Raw genomic sequence first — 24,151 nt, forward strand, 5'->3', positions numbered from 1 at the left:
GCTGGTTTCAGGGGATCCACTTAATCTTAATACGGGCTAGTGGACAGTGCCTCTAAACAGTTGCATTTATGTTTTTCCAGGTCGGGTCGATCGAAATCGCTCGCTGCTGGGCGACAAGGTTGTGGGAAATGCTCAGTTCCAAACAGCCTGGGTGTCAGCCTTTGGGATCAACGCGTGTTCCTGATAATGGAGCAGAGCACTCAACACACACAGTGTCTCTCTCTCGCCCTCTCTCTCATCTCTCTCTCTCACACACACACGAGATTGATTTGCTTGTTTAAGGCTTTTCTCACAGCTTATTCCGAGGATGTTTACATGAGAGAGAGAGAGAGAGAGAGAGAGAGAGAGAGAGAGAGAGAGAGAGAGAGAGATTTTGCTTGTTTGCGGCTTTTCTCACAGCTTATTCCGAGGTTGTTTACAAGTTTTGATGACAGCTCGCAAGTGAGCTGGTGAGCTGTGGTTTTCGAGTTTGATGCGCTTCAAAGATTGTGAAGCCTCAACTCAAAAGATTTCCACGTTTTGCCAATGTTTTAATGTTCCCGATGGAACCACTGAGCCTGGGCTTTGCTTTTCTTCTCTTTGGTGCGTGGGTGCCATGCTTTGGCTTGCGCAGGGGACCCAGTCAAGCATATACCTATATTATAATAGTGTTGGATTGGAGAGCTTCAAAGCAACACCTTGCAAGGTGTTGCTCTCTGAGAGGCTCTCTGACAAGCTGGCCTACAAAGAAGAACAAAGCTTTGATCGAGAGAGCGTCCAATCTCTTTCACTGACATGCCATAGTTTTGGTTCCAGGAATAAGGTCCGATTCGAGATAGAATAGCACGCTCTCGGACATTCAACCAAGCTTTTTATGGAACAAATCGCTTTCTGGGGAAGTCCAAAAAGAAGGACGCGAGGTGTCGTTTGGGACAATTCTATGCGAGGAGGAAACCACCAAACGATCGCAGCAGAAGGACTAGTACCATACTTTCTTCGCGTTTAAGTTGCCTGAAAACTCCAGGATCTCTTTGATCCTCTGAGGTGTCTTCGCTTGTCCAAGAATCTCCAGGACTTGAATAAAAAAACCTCTGGGCCATGGTAGCAGTGCGGTAAATACATTGAGATCGATCACGATTTTCTTGCTGCTGGCCAAGGGAGGAGCAATCAATCATTTCCTGGCCGAAAACATAAAATTCTATCTGATGATTCCATGCAAGACGACGAAGCAAGCGCGAGACCGAGCGTTTCAATCGGATAATTCACGGGAACATGATGTGGGTGTGGCCAGGGATTGTGGCCATATGGCCCAGACACGGCATATAGCTGGCCGGGAAGGGAATGGAACCGACAACCTCTGGAGCATCGAGATTGCCGTACGACCACCCCGACCACGTGTCAGCCCAGGACCCACCAAATCTTGCTCGTATCCTAGAAAATCAGGTCGCCATCTTGGGGGGAAATGCGCTCCTGCATTCGAGCCCAGAGGCCATGCCCGCCACCTTTTCTTCTTTTTACCTTTGTTTCTTTACCACTCTGTTTTTAGGGTTCTTCGAAAAGGGCCCCCCTCTCTCTCTCACACACACACTCCCGCACATTCAAGCAAAATGTGTATTGAAGTGGAGCGTCTCTTTCAGTTTGATTCTGTAAGATACCACACATTACACGCCGCGTGGAGTTTGGTGGGCATACAACAATCCTCACCTAATAACATACCCAATTTCGCTGCCACCACCTTTGGCGAACAATTGCGTACATTCTCCTCATGGGCGGGTCAACACCTCATATGTCTAGTGTGCCACAACCTAACTATGCCATGCCCTAAGAATCAGGAGCCCTAAATCCAGATCCTGGGAAACGTAACGGCCAATCCGGCCGTTATGCACTTCCGTACACTGGCGCCACCGGGAATTGGGCGACACGTACACAAGGCGGCTGGCCGGCGAGTTAAATTTTGGGCAGGCAACGTGTCGGGAGGTCCCCATGTCACCGGACAAATATCTGATACCGCCTCCACCGCCCGACACGTGTCTTGGCACTTTTGTTGGCAACCGCCACGTACGTCTGACGGGCATTTCTTTGGGCGCGAACAAGTCTTGTCTTAAACCTAATTTTTCTGCGAGCCCTGACGAAGCGGATGGATGGGGCGATTTTGATTTCTAGTCCCGGAAAAGTTTCTCTTTGCTACAAGTTCTCCTATAAAGCTTTGTTTCGCCCCTCGTTTCTTTCAATCTTTTACCTTTGAGAGCTTTCAATCGAATCAATCCATGGCGCACCGCGCAACGCAAATGATGGCGCACAATCCTAGCTTTCTAGCTCACGACTCTCAACCGGAGCATCCCGGGTGGAATATGCCGCCCCCACATTGTCGGCGTCAAGCTCCACGTCATGTGGACCCTGTGGATAACGCCCGAATAAATATCCTGAGAAAACTATGGGGAAAGAAATTATTTTTTTTCTCTTTGCGGGTCACACACCGTACGACAAAAGCAGCCTTATCAAGTTTGGGTCACTACTTTAAGTTAGGTGGTTGTGGTTCACGTTGGAAAAGAGAATGGGCCATGGTCCAATCACCACGGACCCCACAGCCGTACGCGTGGAACGGCTCGCGGAAAGAAGAAAGAAAGAATATACCTTTTCTTTTACGACATTATAGTGCGAATCTTGCTTGATCGCGTTCTTTCCTTTGTCGAGATAAGTCGTGTCGCTATGTCAAGGGACAGCCCGTGTAAAAATTTCCAAGGGCGACCGAAAGAAGTAAAAAGAAATGGAGGCGCCATGGAAAGAAAAGAGGGGCCACGATCGTGCACGAACGGGAGTGGATTAAACCTGGGGAAAGATGGAATAAACCTTAAAGTATCCATACGCGTTCGTGGCATCGATTAGATCTTTATACTTGTCACATAGCTAGTCGGCCGCTGCTCGGCGATATTTTCGAGGTAGGGAAGGGATTCGAACCCGGGACCTATGGGCTTTGTCTTAAAGGTAAAGTTAGTTTTAAGCGGGTGGTCCGTTAAAATGGCCTCTCTTCGCATTCTTCTTGGGACATTTGGGAAATTTCGTTTGACCTAATTTTTGGGACTTCTTTTCATTTCCTATTTTTCATTCACCCTTCTAACTTGAGGAGATTCTTCTTATCTTTGCTTCTTCTTTGGTTCTTGCCTAGGGGAAGAAAAAAAATTTGTAGTGTAGGAGCTTGGCTAGCGATTGATTTGACGGAGAGCGCGAGAGCTCATTCTTCTTCTTCTTTGCGCCTTCCTCTCTCTTTGATCGATCGAATCTGGATCGCCCAACAAGAAAGAAGAGGCAGACGATGGCGCCGCTCATCCAATTCTTGCAGTGAAGGAAGACCCAAGCGATTTTTTTCTTCGATTTCAAGATGCCGGGAGTGTTGATCGATGATATGCCCTTCTCGCTGGATCATCCCGCCTCCACATCGCCATTCTTGGACAATCTCTCGCCGCTCTCATCGCCCTCTTCCCCCTTCCACCAGATGCATCACCACCACCACCACCACCTCCACCAGCAAAGCAGCAGTCTTTTGGAATCCATAATGGCCACCGTCTCTTCTCCCACCTCGTCCTCTCCGCCGTCCTCTCCGGTGGACAGTCCGCGCGGCACCTCGCACGACGCCGCGCTGTCTACCGTGCTGCACCGCTTCCTACCGTCCAACAACAGCGATGAAGCGACCTGGAGCGCCGAGGACGTCTACTCTTGCGACGAGTTCCGGATGTTCGAGTTCAAGGTCCGGCGGTGTATGCGCGGCCGGAGCCACGACTGGACCGAGTGTCCGTTCGCTCATCCGGGCGAGAAGGCTCGGCGGAGAGATCCGCGGCGGTTTCACTACTCGGGCACTGCTTGCCCGGACTTCCGCAAGGGGAGCTGCAAGAACGGCGACGCCTGCGAGCTGGCGCACGGCGTGTTCGAGTGCTGGCTGCATCCCGCGCGGTACCGCACGCAGCCGTGCAAGGATGGCCGGAGCTGCAAGAGGAGAGTGTGCTTCTTTGCGCACACGTCCGAGCAGCTCCGCCTTCTTCCCCAGGTCTCGCAGGCCATGAGCAATTCGCCTTCTTCCACTACGCCCTCTTCCTCCTCGCCACCCTCTTCTTCCTCCTCAAACGCGCTCTTCTCGTCCTCGCCGTGTTCTTCGTCGCCATCGCTGCCCTCTTCTTTCTGCGCCACCACCTCGCCGGATTCCTTCTCCTCCGCCCCCTTCGTGGGCTCTCCCTGCTCGCCGCGAAGATCTTCCGCCTCGGCCGCGGCATCGCTCCTCCGGAGCTTCAGCGACAAACCATTCGCGGGCTCGTCGCCGTCGCTTGGCTTGGATTCCTTCGAGCCCTCCAGCGCCATGTCGACGTCGTACTGCTGCTGCCACCAGGGCCCGCAACAGCAGTCGTCTCGGGCAGTGGCGGCATGCAGCGCGGCACGCCTCATCTCCTCCCCGACCTCCACTCTCGTCGGCCTCGCGCAGTCTCCACCGCCGCTCTCCCCGCCACTCTCGCCGTCGCAGTCGCCGCCCATGTCGCCCTCGGCGGTACCGCGGCGTCACCTCGACACCCGCCGCCTCGGCTTCGCGTCCGCGCCGTCCAGCCCCGCCACCAGCCACCATCCGCTCCACAATAAGGCCATGTGCGATCTCGTCACCGCGCTCCAGCAGCTCGAGCTCCAGAAGTCGGTTACCGTGCCGCACGTCGCGGGCGGTATGCAGCACGGTACCGCCGGGTGGGTCCAGTGCAGCCCGCAGTACAGCAGCGGCCCCAGCCCGCTCCGGCCGGGGGCGAGCGCGGGGAGCTGGGCACCGCCGTGCGCCGTACCGCGCGGTACGAGCGTCAGCCTGCCGTGTACCCCGACCAAGCCGACGAGGTGGGACACAATGTGGGAGATGGAGATGGGCGAGGAGGATCTTTTGGAGGAGCAGGAGATGCTATCGATGCCGGTGCCAAGGGTGGAATCGGGCAGGGATTTGCGAGCAAAGATCTATGGGAGGCTGGCGACCAAGGTGATTGGAAGTGGTGGAAATGGTGGTGGTGGTGGCGAGAGTAGCGGACTGGGGATCGGGTACGAGGCTGGAATTGGAGAGCCAAGCCCGGATCTGAATTGGGTGAACGATCTGGTGACCGAGTGACATGGATGGATGATCCGACCCAACGCGCGCTTGGCGATTTCTCTCTATACAGGCATTTTTCGATTCTTTTTTTAAGATTTATTCAGTAGGAGCAAGCAAGCAGGAGTAGCAGCAAAAGACTCAAGAGACGATGGATTGAAGAAAACAAAAACAAGGGAAGAGTTTCTCAGGAACTGAGGTGCTTTGGTTCCGGATCAAGCAAAGGCAAGAGGGGTGAACCGATTTAACTCGGAGGAGGTACTAGTTTAACGATATTGAAGAAAAATTTGAGAAAGTTGGCAGAGGAGTTGTGGTATATGATGTTTATAGGAGGGATGGAGCTAGTAGATCTCTTTCTGTAGTTTGGGGGTTCTCTTTTTTTTCGTTCCTTCTTTCTTGCTCACTTGGTTGGATGAAGATCCTCCAAGTCTATGTTTATTTCTTGAATTTTTTTGTGTACATGTTTTTTTGCAAGCTGGTCTTTTCCATTTTTTCTTTATGTAAATAATATATACTATATATACTATATAAATGCCTTTTTAACGCGTTTCTCTCGCGAAGAAATTGGACCCTCATGTTAGTAGCTCTGGAAAATGACACCAAAAACGACTGACTGTAGCTAATAAAAGTAGAAAGTGGAAGTAAGAACAACACGAGGTCTTTGATCATCAACATCAGCAACGAAAAAAACTATGGAAAACAAAAGTTAATAAAAAAAAAGCATGAAGAGTTTCAAGTCTTTCAAGCAACTCTCTCTACCTGGTTGGTCTTAAAGCCGGAGGCCTTTTTTTGCTTGACGAGACGAGATTCGGAAGGAGAAGATATCTGGGCTGTACAATGTACATAGATATAGAATCACGAGGATCAAGACATCAGCACCTATAGCAACTATTATGGATAGATTTAATCAAACAATCTCGAGCTTGATATTCTTGGGCGAGTGAGGGACCATCCTGAGCCTTGAAAGCGACTGGCTTGCGCCGTGGCGGAGGTGTTGATCACTCTAGGAGAGCTTTCCAAGTCAAAACAACCAACAAAGTCTTTGAGATAGGCCTTTGCGTGTGAAGGATAGGGAGAGCTTGATGTCCAGTTAGCCTTATCTGCACTTGTTGCTTGGATGGTGACTAAAGCTATAGGTTTCTTGAGAGGCGTATTAGTTATAAGAGCTTCCATCTTTTAGCTGTGATTTAGAGGCCACAACCCGTGACTTCCTCGGGCTATGCGATTGAATCCATTATGGAAGACCAGGATACTCGGGCATCCTTTCGATTGATTGCATGGAGCACAGGGCGTGGAGCGTGGAGCTTGGCGTTTGGAGTTTTAGGAGCGTGAAGGTTTGGAGTTTTTGGAGCTTGGGTGGATCGCCTGGGTGGTGCTGGTTGGAGCTTACTGGAGCTTTTCGAGTGTGGAGTTGATCCTTTTTGGAGCTTGGAGCTTGTGGAGCAAGCGTGGCTTGGAGTTTTTGGAGCGTGGAACTATGAACTTGTATAGATATCGGAATTCAAGTGTACAACAACGTATTTGAACCTGGTGCTCGTAGAAGCAGAAGGTGAAGAGTTTGGATATGGTATATAGAAATAGTACGCTGGACTTGTGCTTTATAGAGTGGGGATACACAATCTACAAAATAGCTCATTATTTGCTATTAAAAAGGATTTAAAACATATAATATGTGTAGCAAATAGTTTTTTTAATCACAAGATAATATTAAGAAAGCCAAAACCAATATGAAATTTTGAATGTTTCAGAATTCCATGAGGCGAACTTTCATTTCAGCTTGGGTCACATTTGAGATTATTAAACCTTGAATAGTTTATGCTTGAAACAATCACAGTGTTTGTAAGAACTTGGGACTTTGTTCGTCACTGGGTTATGTAAGGTTGGGTGTTGTCGAGCAGCATCAAGGCCGACGAGATTCCATACACAGCCTGCCACTGCACAACATCGTAAACCGATGCTACAAGCCTCCCACTTCCCTGGGGATCCTCGGCAAACGGTGATCCCAGCTCCGCTAGAGTGGCCCCGACAGCCTTTTTTATCCCTTTGCGAGCTTTGACCACGAGTTTGTCGCTGGAATCACTGCCCGTCACAAGAACCATCTGCTGCTCGCTCTTTTCCTCGTGGAGCTGTGCCACTCCACTCAACCAGTCCAGCACTGCGACCTGTGCTGCTCCCAGTGACAATCCTCCGAGATCCAGCAGAAGCTTCATCTTGGTGAGCTTTGGCCTCTTGTACCACGGGAGTAAGCTCCTGGCTGCTACCATCACTGACTTTGCCCGGCGTTTCAATCCTTTCCTCCACAGCCCGTCCATGAGCGAGTTGTAAAACGAAAGGTTGGCCTCTGCGTCTTTGGTTTGAGCCAACTTCTGAAGGAAGGCCATGACGTCCTTCGGCAAGTCCGCTATGCTACCTTCCAGCAGCGACTCGCAGCTCTCGTACAAAGGCAGGAACATAAGCTGGTAGACTATCCTGCACGTCTCCCACCGGCTAGTCTCCAGCGTTCTCACCAGTGGCATGATCTCCGGCGAGGAATCACCGCATGCCGCTATCAGTACTCCGTATCCTGGAACACCTGGCTCGATGTCTTCGCTGTCCATTTCACTCAGAATATTGGCGGCTTCCGTGTACCACTCCCCACGAATATATAGGTGCAGCATTGCATTGTATGCCACCGCAGTGATTTGACAGTTGCTCCTCATTGTAACACAAACCTGTAATGCGGATAAAGATAAAGGGTGTCAGCACAACCAAAAGGTATGGGATCACCTCATGTCCCGATCTTGTCCAGCCCTTCATTGCGTATGCGTGAATCATTGACGTGTATGTATGTGCTGTTGGAGAGATTTTCAGTCGCAGCATCCTCTTGTAGAGCTCTTCTGCTTTAGCACACCTCCCGCTCCTCACAAGTGCTGTGATGGCCGACGTATAAGTTATAGCATTGGCTTTCAGCCCCGAGCCACACACCTCGTTGTACAATTGCATGGCTTGGAGGTGAAGCCCAGCCTTGGCACATGCGTCCAGTAAAATGTTATAGACAATTAGAGAAGGTTTTGCAATCTGCCACAAGAAACACAACGATGTAATAAACATCAGCTGTAAGATACAAGTACCTGTTTGGATTCACGGAAGATGGTGAAAGCCTGATCCAAGCAGCCAGCTTTGCAATAAGCAAGGAGCAACTGTTCATAGCACGTCGAGTTGGCTTTCAGTCCTGCCTGTTTTAGCATTTGAAACAGCTGCTGGGTCCGAGTGTGGTTTCCTTTTTGCGCGTGGAGCTGCATCAACTTTACAAGCACCTGAAACAAAACAACACCTTGCACTTTTGAAATGGTTTTAACAGTACCAAAATCCTACCTTGGAATCAGCAGAATGGCCAGCAGCGATCATAGCGGAGAAACACTTGTCCGCATTTTCTACTTCACTTTTCTTCCAGCAGGCAGCAATGAGTTCCGAGTACGTTTTTTGGCTCGCCTTCAGCTCGTGGCTGTGCATATGATCCAAAACCTCCAGCGCCAGCTTGAGCTCGGGAGTTTTCGAATTCAAATACGCTGCAACCAGCTACCAAGCCATCCTTGTGCGTAAGACAGACTCAAACTCAAAAGATACCTGTTCGTAGCTAACATGGTCGGGTTGAATGCCGAACTTTTGCATCTCGAGCATGCAGTCCAGCATGCGCTCGGCCATGCCCTGCTTGGCATAGCCACCCAACAGCGCATTGTAAAGAAAAAGATCGAGGCCAAAGCCTAGCTGCTGGACCTCCGTAAGAATGGCCTCGGCTTCTTCAAGCCTCCCGTGCCTGGCAAGCACCGCTACCATCGTCGTGTACACCTTTAGAATCTGTACTACTTCCCTGTCTTCCTCGTTTTTCTGGACGCCGGTGTTGGGCTTCAGAAAGATGGAGCTCGTCTCCTTGAAAACTCCAAACACGGCCAATGCTAGCTCCCAATGCTTTTTTCCTACGTTGCTAAGAACTTTGCTCCAGTCCTCCGTCGATATCCTCTGGAACGCGTTACTCAAGCTACCCTCAATCTCTGCTTGATACACAATCGCCGCTATAAGCTCGTCAAGCTCTGGTTTTTCCACTGAATTCCCTGTCGTCTCGTCCAGCCTCTTTGAGGCCGCCGTCAACCTCTGGAAGTGCCCATTTTGCCTTCCAAATCGACTGAAATACTTGCCATTGACGAGAAGATCGATCCCATACTTCTTTATCCCAGCACATTCAAATCCTGGAAGCAAATCAAACAAGGTAAGAATTGAAAGCTTACCACCAAAGTAGAATTTTCTTACCCGAGAATAGTTGTGTCCGGGAATGAGCCACATTAAATGGATGTAGCAATCCCTCCACACCGGTGTTGAGCAGCGATGGCGCGATCATAGGCGCCATTCTTTTCTAATTTCTTGGATACCACCGATCTTCAACGTTCTTGATTCTTGGCAGTCATCGAATCATGGGATCCTCTCGAAATCTGAGCTAAATCGCCAATGACCTACCTCGAACTGTGCGAAGCCGGCGATCGATCGATGGAGACAGCGGCGGGGGCGGCGGCGGCGGCGGCGGCGGCGGCTGGAGGAGGAGGATGGGAGGAGGAGCTCGGCCTCCCGCCCGCAATCGCATTCCAAGCTCGCCTCTCTCACCGATGATCCGCGACGAACACTGACAAACGCGAACCTAGGGCCCCGTCTGACACGTGGATGGCCCGATCGTCATCTTGGATTTCGCTTGGCTCCCATTCTCCTGCCATCTCTCGTCAACCGTACAAGTCGTACCAACGCCGTACATATTGTACGGAAAATAGATAACATGACCCTTGGGTTTTAATCTTATCAACACCATAGCTTTGGCAGAAGAGAAAACTAGATGCGTCGATCGATCAATGACGAACGAAGATCGATCATTCTCTCTCTTCTTCTCCAATTCGATTCGATCGATTTAGTCGCGAGGATTTCCTCCTTCCTGGGCTTATAGTCTTCCGCATCACACATTAATAAAAGCGTGAAGCCAAACGAGGTCACCTACACCGCTCGTCAGCATGCTCTTTAACTCGGAAGATGGATTCCCACGCTGAATCATTGATTACGGTAGCCCCCGCTCCAATAAGTGATGCATTCTCGCCTCCTCTTCTCGGCTGCCGATCGGTGCTTTTACTCGAGGCAGTAGTAGTCCCTCCGAGCTAAATCTCCACGAACCAGCCATGCGATCCAATCCAAGCTGCGCGATGAGTCGAGTCCGATCTCGAAAGTTGCTAGAGGTTGAGCCGGCTGAGTCCATCGCTGAGACCATCCTGATCCGCTGCCTCTTGCGGCTGTGATCGCTGAGGAGGAGCAGCACTCACGGCCACCACCGAGCGGACTCTCACCGGCGGAGCTAGCGAAACCTGTGGTCTTCTCAAGTGATAGCCCGACGAGAGCAAGGAGCTGTCCGACTGCCACCAGTGAGAGTCGGTCGTCCGGGGCCAAAACATCGGGCTCCGAGAGCTCCGCTTAGGCTCCTCAGGCATGGGCCTGCTGCTGCTGGCGCAGGTGCTGCTGCTACTGCTGCTCTCTCCACGGAGCCAATCTTCCTCGTCTCGGCGATGCTCTTCGATAGGGGGAGGGACTTCGTGGGTCAGCTGGACGTTCCTCGTGCGGACCCGTGGATGCGTCATGCCGTAAGCTCTGATATCCCTGGGCAACGCTAGCGCTTCCGGATTCGAGGAACGCGGGTTCGTCGAGCAAAAGCCTGCTCCAGATCTTAGATGCTGCTGCTGACTGCCCAAGTATCCCACAGTGCAGTCCTTGTCGAACAAGGACGGCACCGTATACTGCCTCGGTCTGGAAGCTTGTCCGCCGCCAACTTTCTCGTAAGCAAGGTACAAAACTCGTGCTATGCTGATCTGCTCTTGATCCTCGGTCATCTCGTCTGAGTAGAACAAACTTGGAGGAGCCAGTTTCTTCGCAACTGCAATCAGCCAGAACTCGCGGTTCAAACCAAGAGACAATCAAAACGAAGAGAGGGAACTTACATTGCTTCAGCGTCGCCCACGCGGCCATGGCAGCGTTCTTTTCAGCTTGCTTCTTCGTTTTCCCAGCGTCCCCGGTGAAGTTCATCCCGGCAACCTCGACGACGCATGTAAAAACCGGCAAATGCCCAGGCCCAGACCTGGTGGTAGTGTACGTTGGCAATGGCACATTCGCCCTTTGGGCCGTTTCTTGCAAGAGATTCTTGAAAACACCCGTTTCATCCTGCGAAGGAAAAAAAAAAAAACGAGAGAACAAAGTATCAGTGTCCATCTCCACAAAGCATTGAAACTTAGAAACACTTACCAAAATCCGAGCAGCGAGAGACTGTGAAGGACCTCGTCGAGAGAGAACATTGAGAGCAAGCTCCGCGGCGGCATGCTCGGCCTGCCTCAGTGTGCTACAGTAATTTGGGCTCTCAAAAACCTCGCCATTGAAGTTCACGGCCGCCTTGAATCGCGGCGCATGATCAGGGCCTTCCCTGATACACGAATACGCCGGCAAATTGAAGCAGCTCCTCTGCGCTAATTCCTGGAGCTGGTTCTTGTACATCTCTGCCAAGACCCAATTATCAGCCCCTGGAACCACAGATCTAGCACTCCTTATCGCAATCGAAACGAGCATTTCCAAGAAAACCCTCGCTACCGGCGCTTACCTGAGAAATTTCTCTAGCCGAGGATCGATATTTCGCCCCCGCCAGCGCGCCTGCTACCTCCGGCAATCCGCGGCAACGAAGACGAAGAATGCAGGCCGGAAATCCCTCGAAACCTCGCGAGAAGCTCGAAATCCACCTCCTAGAAGCGCCGCTCAATCAGCTCCGCGTCGTAATGTAGCCCCGGCCAGCGCCTGGACGAGCAACGAGCTGGATCTGGGAAGAAGAAGGGATAGAACGGAGGAAGAAAAAAGAAGGAACAACAACACCTAAATGCCGAATGAATATGTGCGTAAAAGCCGTATAGCGTATTGGTTAACAGGCTGGCCCATTTAAGTTTAATCGCCCGGTTCCATAAATATTTACTGGCATGGTTTTAAAACCGTGCTTACATGGATTCGAACCGTGGAGCTCTGGAGATCCCTGACAGGGATGCGCGCACTGGAGCTAGGGTTTTAGGACGCGCGAGGAGGGAGCGAGCGCATTCCCTATCAGGTGAGTAGATTTTAGAGCTCTTGCGAAGCCAATTGCTACAAAGATTTGCGTGATTTCTACGTGAGATCATTGTGCGATCGCTGTGCGTGTGCGATAAGTAGAGAATTTTGTGTGTTCTTGTTGAATGGTAGAGTCTTTTTGTCTGTGCTGTGCGATTTGATTCTTGTCCATGACTATAAAGATTGATTTGTTTGGCGCGTCTTTTCAGTGGCAATTGTTTTGCACATCTTTCCCGGAGGCAATTGAGATCGATGGCATCACGGGATTTCGAAGAATTCCACAAGAAATGGTTTGATGCAGCTAGCTTGCAACTCAAATCTCTTCGCAATGCTTTGAAGGAGGAGCTTTGCTCAGAGGAATTGCTCATCCAAGCACTACAACAATTCTACACTTTCTACAGAAACTATGCCGAGGAAAAGATCCAGATGATCAAAGAAGATGCTTCTCACGTAGTAGCGAGCTGCTGGAGGTCCCCGCTGGAGATTTCTTTCCTGTGGATGGGAGGGTGGCGACCAACAATGAGCATCATCTTGGTTTTCTCGCTCATGGGGATGCAGATAGAAGATGATCTCGTGAAAATCTTGGAAGGAATGGACGTCCCAACCATGGCAGCATTGTCCGGGAAGCAACTCCAGAGACTAAACTCGCTACAACAGCGTAATCGTCATGCCGAAGACAACATCTCCAATCATCTTGCCGACTTACAAGTAAGTCTTTGCGACTTCTCTTCTTTCTCTCTTCTCTTCATTACTTTTTATAACTCTTCCACCAGCTTCTTCTGATGAAACTTCACCTTGTCTCATGACTAGATGCTGGTTGCAGATCAAGAGATAGCAAGGGCCACCGTCACAGATCCACCACCAAGCGAATCAGACGACTTGTCACTACTTCAAGAGGCCATGGAACCGAAGCTGGCGTACCTGCGTGACATCGTTCTCGAGGCCGAGGAGCTGCGGCTACGAGCAGCGGACGAGCTGGTGCAAATCTTGACACCGCTGCAAGCAGTACAGTATGCGGTGACTGCGCTGGAGCTGGGAATCGCGGTGAGAAAACTTGGAGTCTCTGCAGCACTGAGCCAACCCCAGTGCATACGAGGAAGTGCTTTGGAGGGGAATGTCAACACCTTACGAAAGGTTTTGGCCAGAGGAGCTGATCCATCGGCAGCGGATTCTGACGGTCGTACAGCTTTGGTAAAGACAGGCTCTCTCTCCTTCCCTGCATGCTCTGAGCTTTCTTTTTTCTTCGCAGCATATGGCAGCGTCGAAAGGCCACAGTGAGTGTGTCGATATGCTGATAAATGCCGGGGCCAACGTGAACAAGAAAGGTCTCGTATTATGGATTTCTTCGCTTTCATTGCTTGATTTTCATTTCTTTCTTTCAGATAACTTTGGAATGACGCCATTGCTCGCAGCGTTGAAAGGAGGCCACGATGTTGCTGCGGACTTGCTCGTTGAAAAGGGAGCTGAGCCGCTTCTGGAGGTTTGCAAGTTTTAGCTCCAGGCATTACGTTAATGATGATCTTTTTTTATCTTAATCCTTCCTTTGTGTGTGTGAAACAGGAACCAGGGATAGAACTTTGTAAAGCAACGGCCAGTGGTGACGTGAAGTATGTGGAGAGGCTCGTAAAGCACGGTGTGGATCCGAGTGCTGTCGACTATGCTCAAAACACGCCACTTCACATTGCTGCTGCGGTTGGAAGCCTGGAGGCCGTCGCCGTTCTTGTAAATGAAGGTGCTGATGTTCTTGCGAAAGACCGGTAAACACACCGAAAGCAACTGTGGAACTTTGTTTGTAAATGTGTAACTGTGTAAATCTTCTCGTCACAGGCATGGCCACACGCCCCTCGACGAAGCGAGGGATGCCGAGAGTGAAGCCGCAGTGAAGATAATCGAGGAGGAAGTGGCGAGGCGTCGTGAATCAGAGAGCTCGAACAACATGGTTCGCTTTCTCAGCTTTCTTGTCAGTGAGTGTTGTGGGTCAGCTAATCAGATTCGTAATGACAGAGCTAGCAACCTCGCGACGAAAGTCTACTAGAGTATCGGATTCCTATAAATGCGTTGACATCTGCTATCATCTATCTATGTAAGTAACCAAATTACAAGAGCCTGGACGAGAGTAATAAGTTGAGGAGTTTATACAGTTTTTATATGTTCATCTCTCTTTCTTTTCCATTGTTAATCAAAAGAAGGTGTTGGTTTTGTCTTCAGGCAGAATGTGAGATATCTCGTAGCTGACTTTCAGGTACTTTTTTCTCTATCACTTTGCGATCTCACTGGCTGGGCCCTTGGCAGAAAAGCAGAAAGTGATGGAGAGTAATGCAAATGGATTTAGGAAACGCACAATAGGTTTAACCGGTCAGTCAAATCTTAAAACGCTCCACTGTTTTAAGTTTTCCAGTCGACCAAGTTGCGATGGAGCTTCTCTTTCGTATATATCTACAAAGACCTTTGAGCTCCGGGCATCAAAAAGGAGAAGAAGAAGCAAAACATTCGTGCTGCTGGACAGGCAAGAGAAACACACAAGTCTTTCTTCTCTTTTCTTATGCGTGATTTATCGTTGTTTTTTAGCTCGCAGCGGAGCATATTGCTAAAGACATGGAGTTCGTGACTTGTGTCCTTTAGCCACTCTATACACACTCAGTCGTCACCGCGTGATGCTACTCTCTATTCCTTTCGTTTTTTTTCGTTTTTTCCCTTCCACGATTCCATTCCAGCAGTGATGCCACTGTTCCAAGCTTGACTTGTATTGTGATCTACTCATGATTGTGCAGCTTCGCGCAAGAAATCTTCTAGCTTTCCGGCTATGAAATTGGACACTAGCGCGTGGACACATCTCCGAGCAGACACCAGTGCGAGAGAGAGAGCTGGAGCGGGAGCTTTCATGTCCCCTCCCAAGAACAATTCACGGGTAAGGGTTCTGGCGATCAAAGATTAATCGAGCTCACAGCATTAATGGCTGCTCTCATGCGCTATTTTGCAGGGCCTTCGCCACGAATTACCGGCAACGATAGCAGCTTCATACCAGCTGATTAAGACAGCCGATGTGGTAAACTCGGCAACAAAGTCGCTGATGCCATGCCAAGAACAAAGCTCTCGAGGTATCTTACAAAAAAAATCTCATTTTTATGGAGCTTTCACTTACTGATTCCTTGTTGCTTGATTCCCGTGTCCCAGGCGATGTAAGTGAGGCCGTTTGCCGGATTTGCCTGGTGGAGCTGAGCGAAGGCGAGAGCTTTCGCATGGATTGCTGCTGCAAAGGGGACCTCGCGGCGGCTCACAGCGACTGCGCAGCGAAGTGGTTTACGATCCGGGGGAAGAGCTCGTGTGACATCTGCGGACACACAGTTAAAAATCTCTCACCGCTGCTGGACAGTTCGAGAAGGAGCTTTCGATCACTCGATGATGGTCCCCAGCGGCAACAATTGGAAGAAGACTACGAATTGATCAGGTAAAAAAATGTTGATCTTTTAGATGCTCAGCAAACCGAGATTTTTCCAGGAGCATTTCTTGGATCGAAGTGTTGGCAGTGTATTTGAGCTGTGCGCTGGCATCGCTGTGGCGAAAACTGGAAGAGCTCTCAGAGTTTCCATGAAAGCTGTGGAAAGCGTTCCTTGTTGTACAGAAGTAGGAAGTAGGGTTTATATATATCAACCTTATAGGGTTTGTGGCGTCGCTTTCAAAGCCTTCGTTTTTTTTCGCAAGCTTTCCACCTCGTATTGATTCGCGGAAGGATAGAATTGTAAGAAACAAAGCCAGAGATGAAGAAAAAATTGGTACAAACATTATCTCTTTCCTCGCAACCAAAATCAACAAAGAGAGAGAGAAAAAGAAAAACACTCTTTCCGCGAGCTCTTGTTTCACGTCTTCACGAAGACGATGTCTCATTTTTCGTCTCGGATGCGGTCAGGCTCTGGAGGTCTCTCTGCAAGGCATCTTTTGGAAGCTGTGAATTCAAAGCCTGGAAGAGAAAGAGCGATGAAAAAACGAGCTTAGCTTCGATCAGCTCAATCGTACTTAAAGATCACTCAGACCTTGACGTGGAAGTAGTGGAAGGTCGTGGACGCGTTGGTGGAGATGTTCGCGTCGAGGACTCGGAACTTGTGATGGTCCAGGAGAAGTAACACCTTCGAGAAGACGCTCCTGTTCTTGCTGGCGCAGATCATGGTGATGAAAGCGTCGCTGCCGCAAACGCTGAGGATCACATTGGACGCCTGCTGCGATTGCTGCTGGATCATGCCCGGATGATCATCCCCCCCTCCGGCGTTCTTGGAGCCGCGGTCATTGGTGGTGGTGCAAATCGATGGCGATGGAGAGCCCGAGTCCTTGATCGCCATCGCCGCGCGAGGAGAAGCGCTTCTCAACACATCGGAGCGTTTCTTGTCCAGATCCTCCAGGTCCTTTCGGAGGAGATGGATGTAGCTGATGATCTCGGAGACGATGGTCGACTTATCGCTCTAAGATCAGAGAAAACAATCGGACAATCGGTTTTAGCTACAGGATCGAGGAAGGCAACAAAAACCACGAAGAAACCAAGAACAAGAGAGGAAAAATAAAGGGAGAGAGGAGCTCCAAGTACCTTGGAACACGTCTCCGGTAAGAGCGATGCCAGCGTCGAGAAGAGATGGTTCATGCCTTTCCTCCGCTGCCTCTCGGAAAGAATGTGGCTCTCGCGCGGCGAGATGCTTTTGCTCTTGGTGTCCACTCCAAGATCGTGAGTCGCTGCCAATGTTCTTCGGCTGCTTCGCTTAGATCCAGCCCCCGCCGCCTTCCCCACCGGCGGGAGAGCTGGAGGAGCCACGAACTGCGTCGGGGATGGCGATGTCAAGCACGGGAGAACGCTCGACGCTGGCGAGCAAATGCCCTGCAATGTGGAATGGGTCTCGGGGAGTTCTTGCGGGAAATGCAGCAAAGGGTCGTCCATGGATTCGAATGTGGCCATTGGAGAAGCTCCCTGATCGCTCGAGGTGGCCGCCGCCGGCCACCACTCTGGGAAATCCTCGAGCTCGAAAGAGGGCAATCGAGTCTCTTCCAGGAGTGGTGACTTCAGCATTTGGTGGATGGATTGCTCGATAGATCCATCCGGAAGAGGAGCAGCGGCAGTGGCAGTGGCAGTGGCAGTGGAGCAGGATTTGGATCGTCGTCTACGCGGTGGCATTGCACGCTGGAGGATCAAAGAAAAAGGTCCGAGAGTGAGGAAAAAATGCGATTTTTCCGGTGACTTACCGCGAGTCGAGAGAGATCCTTGTTGCAAAAATCGTTCTTTCACAGGCAGGAGCTCGGAAGCTCGGATAAGTTGTAGCGTGGTAGCTTGAACGTTCTAAACGGGTTGGACAGGATGGGTGAGAGAGAGAGAGAGAGGGCCAGGCTTTATAAAAAAGAAGATCTGGGAAAATGGACTGGAAGAGATGGTGATCATAAGCAGCAACAATGGTAAAGTCAGATCGCTCGCTCGCAGAGGCAACGAATAAAAAGCCAATTAAGAAAAGGCTGCCCCATCGCTGCTGCCTCGCCCGCAAGTCAAGACTCGCAATTGTGACGAGGCGAGCCGAGTATGGCGAGCTCCTTCGTCTTCCATCGTCGCAAAATGAACAGTGCAGCGTGATTCTTTACAGTAACACCAAGATCATCGCGTTAGTCACGCGACTTAGCCAGGGCCACGAGACGAATATCGAAAGAGATGGACAAACTTCTCCTTGAACGTATACAAAAATCTCTTTTTTTTCTCCGAAGGACAGGTTGCTGCTTAGAGAGGGGACCGTATCTCGCACTCGCAGCAGGTCGCCGGAACGAATGCACGTTAATACAATCTTTGCACGTTTCCACTCGGGCGAGTCGGAGTACCGAAGTGGCAGTGGTTTTATAAGCGATTAGCGAGAGGGTGAGAGTGAGAGCGAGAGAGAGAGAGAGAGAGAAGCTCTGTTACATGGACAGTGTTGAGCCACGCTTCCACGTCCCTGAAATGACAAGTCTCGGACACCACCACCATCCCCTGCCTCTTTCTCCGCTCGAAGACCTTGTCAATTTCGCAAAACTTTCCGTAAAACCTTCTGAGATTCTAGTACCACGATCTGATGTTAAGGCACTCCACAATGTCGCCATTGTTCCACGTGAATAATGCTTTTACGGATTTTGTTCTCTTTGAGCAGTGACTTTGCAAGGACTATCTAGAGTTCCTCCGCGTCGCGCTAGCAAAGTTTGATTTTTGATCGACCGGGCGGCGCGAGTAATCCAGGTTCCAGAATGTGAATCGATAAGCTCGAACTTACATCCATGAAGTCGTACACCAGTGAAGGGTCAGCATTACATTTAGAGGCACTGAGAGGTATGGCTCGCGACGAAAGTAATGAGAAGCCGGCGTGTAGCTTCCCTTGGCCTCTCGTGTTTGTTTGTTCGTGGGATTTTTTTTTCCCCATTTTTTCCATTTCCGAGCTCTCATTTACTCACTCGCTATGATCCGAAACTCGTTGTGGATGCACGGGACACGGCCACCATGTCCTTTGACAGGGCCCTTGTTAAAGGACAGGAAAAGTATCAGGAGCTTTCAATTCGGCACCACCAGCATTCGATTTTCTGTGCAGCCATGGCATAAAAAAAAGGATTTTTTTCTTCGCAGGGATGGTGACGATGGCGACTGGTCTCCATCCAAGTAATCGGGGTTTAGGTAGTGGGATTCTTTAGGGCTCTTATTCTCGCGCTAGGGCTGTGGCGGGCGATGGCGCTGCTGGGAGACGGCGCTGTGACAGCGCCAGTGTCAATCGGAGGCGCTGATCGCGCAGGTGAGGTCGCGACTTGTATGCTAGATTATGGGCATTGTCTCGCGCACGGATATCTAAATTCTTTCTTTCTCACACAGCGTGCCTCGCAAGTTTGACTTTGCGCTCGCGATCGAGGAGATTTAAGCCGCGATCTCCAGCTGTAGCGGGTAAGCTTGCTCACGCACAGAAAAAACAAGAGGGGCTTGGATTTTTTTCGTTTGTTTAGTGTTTTTCCTGAGGTCATTGATTGTCGACTGTTGCTGAGGGTGAAGTTTCACAGCTTGTACGTCGTCAGTGGATGGTCGGGCTAGTTTTGATATCGAGGCAAAGGATCTGTTTGTGGAGGTACGGGGTGACACGGGGCTTCTTGTACCCGTGCTCAAGAATTGTTCCATTCGAATCCCGCAAGGACAGCTCTGGATGCTCCTCGGGCCCAATGGATGCGGGAAATCGACACTGCTCAAGGCCAGTCTTTACGGTAGCCTTTCACTTTCGTTTGTGTAATGACTCTCCTAACTCTTTGCTTGTGTCTTGTTTGGCTATTTTCCAGTGCCTTGCAGGGCTGATGAGACCCTCCCGTGGACAGATGCGTGTGGCACAGCCAAAGAGCTTTGTCTTCCAGAATCCGGATCACCAGGTACCTCTAGTTGATAGCCAGTTTTTCACTTCTCGTTGTTTCCACCAGGTTGTCATGCCTACAGCCGAAGCAGATGTTGCGTTCGGGCTTGGGCGCCTACAATTAACGCAAGAGGAGGTCCGGGACCGAGTTTGGAGGTCTCTTAAAGCCGTGGGGATGGAGAACTACTTACAGGTAAATGAAATGTGGTTTTTTGTGTGGACAAGCAGATGAGTTTTGTTTTTTTTTTTTTCCTGCAGCGTCCTATACAGACGCTAAGTGGTGGTCAAAAGCAGCGAGTGGCCATCGCGGGGGCGCTTGCAGAGACAAGCCGGGTGCTTCTACTGGACGAGTTAACGACTTTCTTAGACGAAACCGATCAGGTCAGTCTCCTCAAGTCGTTTCTTTCATCCAAAAGGACTGCTTGTCATCAGGTTGGAGTGTTGGAAGCTGTCCGACGAGTGGTTGCTGGCCCGCCTTCAGTAACGTCCCTGTGGGTAACTCATCGTCTGGAGGAGCTTAACTACGCAGATGGAGCTGCCTATATGGAGAACGGACGCGTTGTTTTAAGTGGATCCGTTGCAGATGTTGTGGACTACATTAACCTCAAGAAAGCGGAGCTCTGACGAGTCCTCGTGCCATGGTATTGGTATGTCAATGTCGCTTCTTTTCTTTCAACACGACGAATCTGACCAGACTTTTTTTTAGGAGATTGGTGGTGTCCAGGAGGCACGAGCAAAGACTTTTATAATGCGGAGAATTGTGTTCGTTATCAATGCCGCGGCTTTAAAAGCTCCCACGACGATCTCCATGATACGGTATGTGTTGTGTCTGCTCTACAGTGCCAGCAGAGAACTCTCACTCATGGCAAAGCTTCCAGTGCTCGTCACTCTTCTACCAGCAGTGTTATCAGCAGCAGCAGCAGCGCTCTCTTCGTCTCTAACATCTCCAGAAAGCTTCCAAGCTCCGTCCCGAGTGAAGTTTTACATGCAAGACAGGCAGCTGATCGCGAACAGCACCGGGGTTGTAGTCGCGGCACAGGGTGGCAATCTCACGCTCTACGGCTTTGGAACTCTGATCGTCATGGACGATCCACTCACGGAGACTCCCTGCAACGATTCCAGGCTTGTGGGACGCGGGCAGGGCATGTACCTGGTGGAGTCGAGGTCCGACTTTCATTTGCTCGTCTCCTACTCGGCGTTTCTTGAGACTTCCAGCTACAACGGGAGCTTGGTGTTCCATGGCTCGTACAAGGCGCTCCAGTCCCCGAGAGAGCTTCCAGTGATCGCCGGGACGGGGGACTTTAGAGGAGTCCAGGGATACGCGATTGTCACCACTGCTGTGGATCATGGATTGTACGTGGTGCTCCAAGTGGACTGCTACTTGACTCAAAGAATGTAGAAGAATCTTTATATCGAAAACTAAGTTACCAGATCTTTGGAATCCGCGTGGCTTTTTTTTCTTCTGCAAACTTGTTGGTGGCCTGGATAGAAACAACGTCAAGGCTTCAGCTATGGTGAAGAACTAGATGATTACCTCATAAGTTGAGTAGCTGCAAGCCTCCCCTCTGATCCTGGCAGCCACCGAGGTGACGCTTGATCCACTCCCGGTGCTCCGTGGAAATGTTTCTGGCGCTGGAGCAATCTGGCTGCTGGGGAAAATGCGTGCACGGCTCCGAGGACTGGCTCAAGTAACACACGTCCCCCTCGGGATGGAGCTCCGTCCCTCTGATCTTCAACATCCACGGCCTCGTCCTTGCCAGCCCCCGAGAGATATAGCCAAAAGTCGAGAACTCGCTCGTGGCCAAGTGGTGGGCGAAGCTCAGCAGCCACATCTCCGCCAGAGCGAGGCTGGCCTGGTGAAGATTGTGCCACTCGGCCCCTTCGCTGGACAGGGAGTGAAAGCTGACGAGCTCCTCTGATGCTGTCCCGTTTTGTAGAAACTCGTCCCTGAGTGTCTCGTAGTACTTCCCTTGGAGCGAAGCCACGAAAACGGAGACGTCAACCTGGTGTTGCTGCTGTTGCTGCTTCTCAAACTCGATCAGCGATGGCGAAGAGCTTGAGGATAAGTTCGGCAGAAGATGGTGGCTTGTGAGGCACCTGGAAACTATCTGGTTCACCAGCGGATCAAAACTGGCCAGGTCTGGTCGGCTGTGTGTTCGTATCTGGACCCCAACCCGAGACTTGGAGCAGGATAAGTAGCTGTTGTAGAAGCGAGAGACTAGGGACCATATGGAGTTCGCCGGTGCGATCGCGAGGCTGGAGAGTTGAGCAAATATGTCGAGCCGAGAGCCTGGAAATAAGGTAACTAGCTTTCTCCACATCCACGGTACCTTAAAGAAGCTGGAAACGAAGTACTGGTTGCTGCTCCAGGCGAGGGTCCTCACGTGGCTCAGTGGCTCCTGGAACTCGTTGCAAAAGAAGAGCTTATCGGTCTCTCTCTGGACGTGAGCAAGATGCAAGTGAACGATTGGAACACTAAAGTTTTTATCGATGGCTTGTCCCAAGTCCGGAGCATGTTTTACAATCTCTGGAAACCACAAGCTCGACTTTTAGTGTATATTATAAAAACAAACAAACCAAGGCTCACCATATGGAAAGTCAGCTGGAAGAAGCCATGAAGAGCCTTGAAAAGGCTCACAAAGTATTTTCCCAACTTCCTTCCTGGAATCTATCATCAACACCCGATCTGTGATCATAGAGTAGAGCAGCGCTGATAGTAGCGACAAGATCCTGTTTCCCAGCCCCTCGTGAGTCTCAACATAGATCATGAACTTACAAGATGAGTTGACATGGGAACTTTCTTCGAGGACTTCCGTCCAGTTGGAGGGAGCACACTTCCTGTGCAACTCACCGTATCTCTTCCACGACTCTAGCAGCGTCGGAGAGATGTCAGCCACCTTGTTTGCCCTGTAGAGATGTTGAGAGCTCCTGCTTACACAGCTTGGATCAATGCTGCCCGCACTTATTCTTGTCTGTTCTGATGGCATCGCTTTCCACACCCATAAAGCTCTCCAGTGAAGGATATCGACATCCTCGATGACGAGAAGGACAAGAATCATGAAGCCGGACAGGCTCAGCAGCACTGTGAGCTTTGACGAGCCCAGATCTAGAACCCGATTGATATCTTTCATGCTTGCTCGGCCCTGTTGCTTCTCTCCAGGTTCTGCGAAAATTTTCTCAACGCGTTACGTAAGAGGAAAGATCATATAAAATAAACCAAAACTGCCGACTAGTTTACGCTGCACTTACGCATGTTGGAACCACATCAAGTCGTGCACTTTATTAACGGAAATTCTTCAGCGGCTTTACAGGTTTCTCGCGTATTCGCTTGAAAGCCATGTAAGTTGTTGCTGCGGACAATGTATACCTGGAAAATGGCCACTTTTAAGAACGTAAAACATCTAAATTGCTTACCAGGTAAATGCGTAAGTCAAGTGGTCATTTGGCATCAAAGAAGTGCGAACGAAGTCCTCGATCTCTTTCGGAACAGGGAAGGTGATCTTATCGTCAGTACCAGGACTTGAGCCAACGGCTTCGATGTATGGACTGTTTTCTGGAAGGCCCACCGCTTTCAACATCGCCGGAACATCGAAGTAGAACCACTGCCCTTGTTCTGGAACGTTTAGCGGGACAAACATGCTGGGATTTTCACTCTTCCTTACAACGCCGCAGACAGTGACGGCACCCTTCGCGGGAGAAATCTTCGCGACAAGGAAAGCAATGTGTCAGGAAGGAAAACTCGCAAACTCGCAAATTCGGAAACATACCTCCATTGTCGGTTTTCCCTTCCACCAAGTCCTCCACCACGTCCCAGTTTTGATCTTGTCTTGATGGAAGCGTTCGTCCAAGGTAGGCGTCACGACTCCTTTCTCAAAATCCTCGCGCCATGCTGCTGGAACCCATCCACGATTCACAAGCACCGCAGGCTGCATATCCGAGGAGCTGACGATAAGAATCAGTGCCTAAACGGGAGCGAGAAATTTTTTTTTACCTCGCTGGAAGAAGTGGGGTGACGAGATAGTATCCCCTCTGGCTGGAGCCAAACAGTTGCTTCATGCGAGGGCCAATAAAGATAGACTTCTCCTCGTCATAGACACCGTCGCAAACAACTCTCCGGTACTCGAGAGCGCTCTCGCCGTTGGAGCTCGAGCTCGTATCATCGACCATGGCCAAGGCCAGTGGAACAGGATCCTGCTCCAGCCTCTTTCGCTTATAATCCAAAAGCTCCGCCTACATTACCAGCAGCGATGAGAAAAAATCCGATCTTTCAGCTCATACCTTCCAATCGCGTCTCTTGACTTGCCAGGTCCCGAGCCCGAACGTCGCCACACACGGCAAGAAGAGGAAGACCACGGATAATCCCAGCTTCTTCTTCGTCGCTGCAATCGATCGCATTGAAATACACCAAAGATTGATCGATTTCTCCTACCCGCTGGCTCCAATTCGTGCTCCAAGGCAGCTCCCGCCGATCCATGAATCCCCCGCAGAGCTCCCGCGCCCAGCGCGGCACCATAGCGCTGGAGCGCCTTCCTCATCATCATGCCCTAGAAGA

General features: G+C 50.6%; 9 protein-coding genes across 15 annotated transcripts; 4 read left to right on the plus strand and 5 right to left on the minus strand.

Annotated features, from left to right (window-relative positions):
- Positions 1-3,023: 3,023 nt before the first annotated feature.
- On the plus strand, positions 3,024-5,611 carry LOC9636540 (zinc finger CCCH domain-containing protein 35). The gene has a single exon (XM_002972691.2). The coding sequence runs from the start codon at positions 3,359-3,361 to the stop codon at positions 5,102-5,104; it is 1,746 nt and encodes a 581-aa protein (XP_002972737.1). The 5' UTR covers positions 3,024-3,358; the 3' UTR covers positions 5,105-5,611.
- A 1,174-nt stretch (positions 5,612-6,785) lies between these two features.
- On the minus strand, positions 6,786-9,785 carry LOC9636541 (putative pentatricopeptide repeat-containing protein At1g12700, mitochondrial). The gene is made up of 6 exons (XM_002972918.2): positions 9,371-9,785; positions 8,690-9,309; positions 8,438-8,641; positions 8,194-8,379; positions 7,850-8,140; positions 6,786-7,794 (listed from the first exon to the last, which is right to left on the minus strand). Exons 1-6 carry the CDS (start codon positions 9,465-9,467, stop codon positions 6,946-6,948), a joined length of 2,247 nt encoding a protein of 748 aa, XP_002972964.1. The 5' UTR covers positions 9,468-9,785; the 3' UTR covers positions 6,786-6,945.
- Positions 9,786-9,876: 91 nt separating this feature from the next.
- On the minus strand, positions 9,877-12,028 carry LOC9637305 (double-stranded RNA-binding protein 3). The gene is made up of 4 exons (XM_002972919.2): positions 11,736-12,028; positions 11,387-11,634; positions 11,086-11,305; positions 9,877-11,021 (listed from the first exon to the last, which is right to left on the minus strand). Exons 2-4 carry the CDS (start codon positions 11,630-11,632, stop codon positions 10,327-10,329), a joined length of 1,161 nt encoding a protein of 386 aa, XP_002972965.1. The 5' UTR covers positions 11,633-11,634; positions 11,736-12,028; the 3' UTR covers positions 9,877-10,326.
- A 96-nt stretch (positions 12,029-12,124) lies between these two features.
- On the plus strand, positions 12,125-14,618 carry LOC9637306 (potassium channel KOR2). Of its 4 annotated transcripts, none has more exons than XM_024677809.1 (10): positions 12,125-12,227; positions 12,436-12,934; positions 13,037-13,417; positions 13,476-13,551; positions 13,609-13,706; positions 13,787-13,983; positions 14,054-14,165; positions 14,231-14,309; positions 14,435-14,468; positions 14,519-14,618. In XM_024677809.1, exons 2-8 carry the CDS (start codon positions 12,479-12,481, stop codon positions 14,234-14,236), a joined length of 1,326 nt encoding a protein of 441 aa, XP_024533577.1. In that variant the 5' UTR covers positions 12,125-12,227; positions 12,436-12,478; the 3' UTR covers positions 14,237-14,309; positions 14,435-14,468; positions 14,519-14,618. The 4 variants fall into 4 exon arrangements, with proteins under 4 accessions (XP_024533577.1, XP_024533578.1, XP_024533576.1 ...); XM_024677810.1 differs by having other exon boundaries at positions 12,436-12,516; positions 12,566-12,934; positions 14,231-14,468; positions 14,519-14,566; XM_024677808.1 differs by having other exon boundaries at positions 14,231-14,468; positions 14,519-14,566.
- A 1,367-nt stretch (positions 14,619-15,985) lies between these two features.
- LOC9636542 (transcription factor bHLH99) lies at positions 15,986-18,074 on the minus strand. The gene is made up of 4 exons (XM_002972920.2): positions 17,450-18,074; positions 16,803-17,387; positions 16,258-16,680; positions 15,986-16,184 (listed from the first exon to the last, which is right to left on the minus strand). The coding sequence occupies exons 2-4, from the start codon at positions 17,379-17,381 to the stop codon at positions 16,092-16,094; spliced, it is 1,095 nt and encodes a 364-aa protein (XP_002972966.1). The 5' UTR covers positions 17,382-17,387; positions 17,450-18,074; the 3' UTR covers positions 15,986-16,091.
- Positions 18,075-18,299: 225 nt separating this feature from the next.
- Positions 18,300-21,031, plus strand: LOC9637307 (ABC transporter I family member 10). 4 transcript variants are annotated; one of them, XM_024677815.1, is made up of 8 exons: positions 18,314-19,002; positions 19,080-19,148; positions 19,254-19,459; positions 19,532-19,618; positions 19,667-19,792; positions 19,858-19,980; positions 20,032-20,246; positions 20,306-21,031. In XM_024677815.1, the coding sequence occupies exons 1-7, from the start codon at positions 18,939-18,941 to the stop codon at positions 20,221-20,223; spliced, it is 867 nt and encodes a 288-aa protein (XP_024533583.1). In that variant the 5' UTR covers positions 18,314-18,938; the 3' UTR covers positions 20,224-20,246; positions 20,306-21,031. The 4 variants fall into 4 exon arrangements, with proteins under 4 accessions (XP_024533582.1, XP_024533581.1, XP_024533583.1 ...); XM_024677816.1 differs by having other exon boundaries at positions 19,262-19,446; XM_024677814.1 differs by having other exon boundaries at positions 18,300-19,002; positions 19,262-19,446; positions 19,532-19,792; positions 20,309-20,411.
- Positions 20,348-20,998, plus strand: LOC9636543 (dirigent protein 1). The gene has a single exon (XM_002972694.2). It carries the CDS (start codon positions 20,348-20,350, stop codon positions 20,996-20,998), a length of 651 nt encoding a protein of 216 aa, XP_002972740.2.
- LOC9636544 (galactoside 2-alpha-L-fucosyltransferase) lies at positions 20,981-22,838 on the minus strand. Its single transcript, XM_024677807.1, has 3 exons — positions 22,187-22,838; positions 21,134-22,126; positions 20,981-21,080 (listed from the first exon to the last, which is right to left on the minus strand). Exons 1-2 carry the CDS (start codon positions 22,728-22,730, stop codon positions 21,135-21,137), a joined length of 1,536 nt encoding a protein of 511 aa, XP_024533575.1. The 5' UTR covers positions 22,731-22,838; the 3' UTR covers positions 20,981-21,080; position 21,134.
- Positions 22,839-22,851: 13 nt separating this feature from the next.
- On the minus strand, positions 22,852-24,137 carry LOC9637308 (surfeit locus protein 1). Its single transcript, XM_002972922.2, has 6 exons — positions 24,029-24,137; positions 23,878-23,978; positions 23,591-23,829; positions 23,367-23,541; positions 23,014-23,300; positions 22,852-22,966 (listed from the first exon to the last, which is right to left on the minus strand). Exons 1-6 carry the CDS (start codon positions 24,135-24,137, stop codon positions 22,882-22,884), a joined length of 996 nt encoding a protein of 331 aa, XP_002972968.2. The 3' UTR covers positions 22,852-22,881.
- Positions 24,138-24,151: the final 14 nt, after the last annotated feature.

Source organism: Selaginella moellendorffii, unplaced genomic scaffold (assembly GCF_000143415.4).
Source record: "Selaginella moellendorffii unplaced genomic scaffold, v1.0 SELMOscaffold_20, whole genome shotgun sequence".
Lineage (NCBI taxonomy): Eukaryota > Viridiplantae > Streptophyta > Lycopodiopsida > Selaginellales > Selaginellaceae > Selaginella > Selaginella moellendorffii.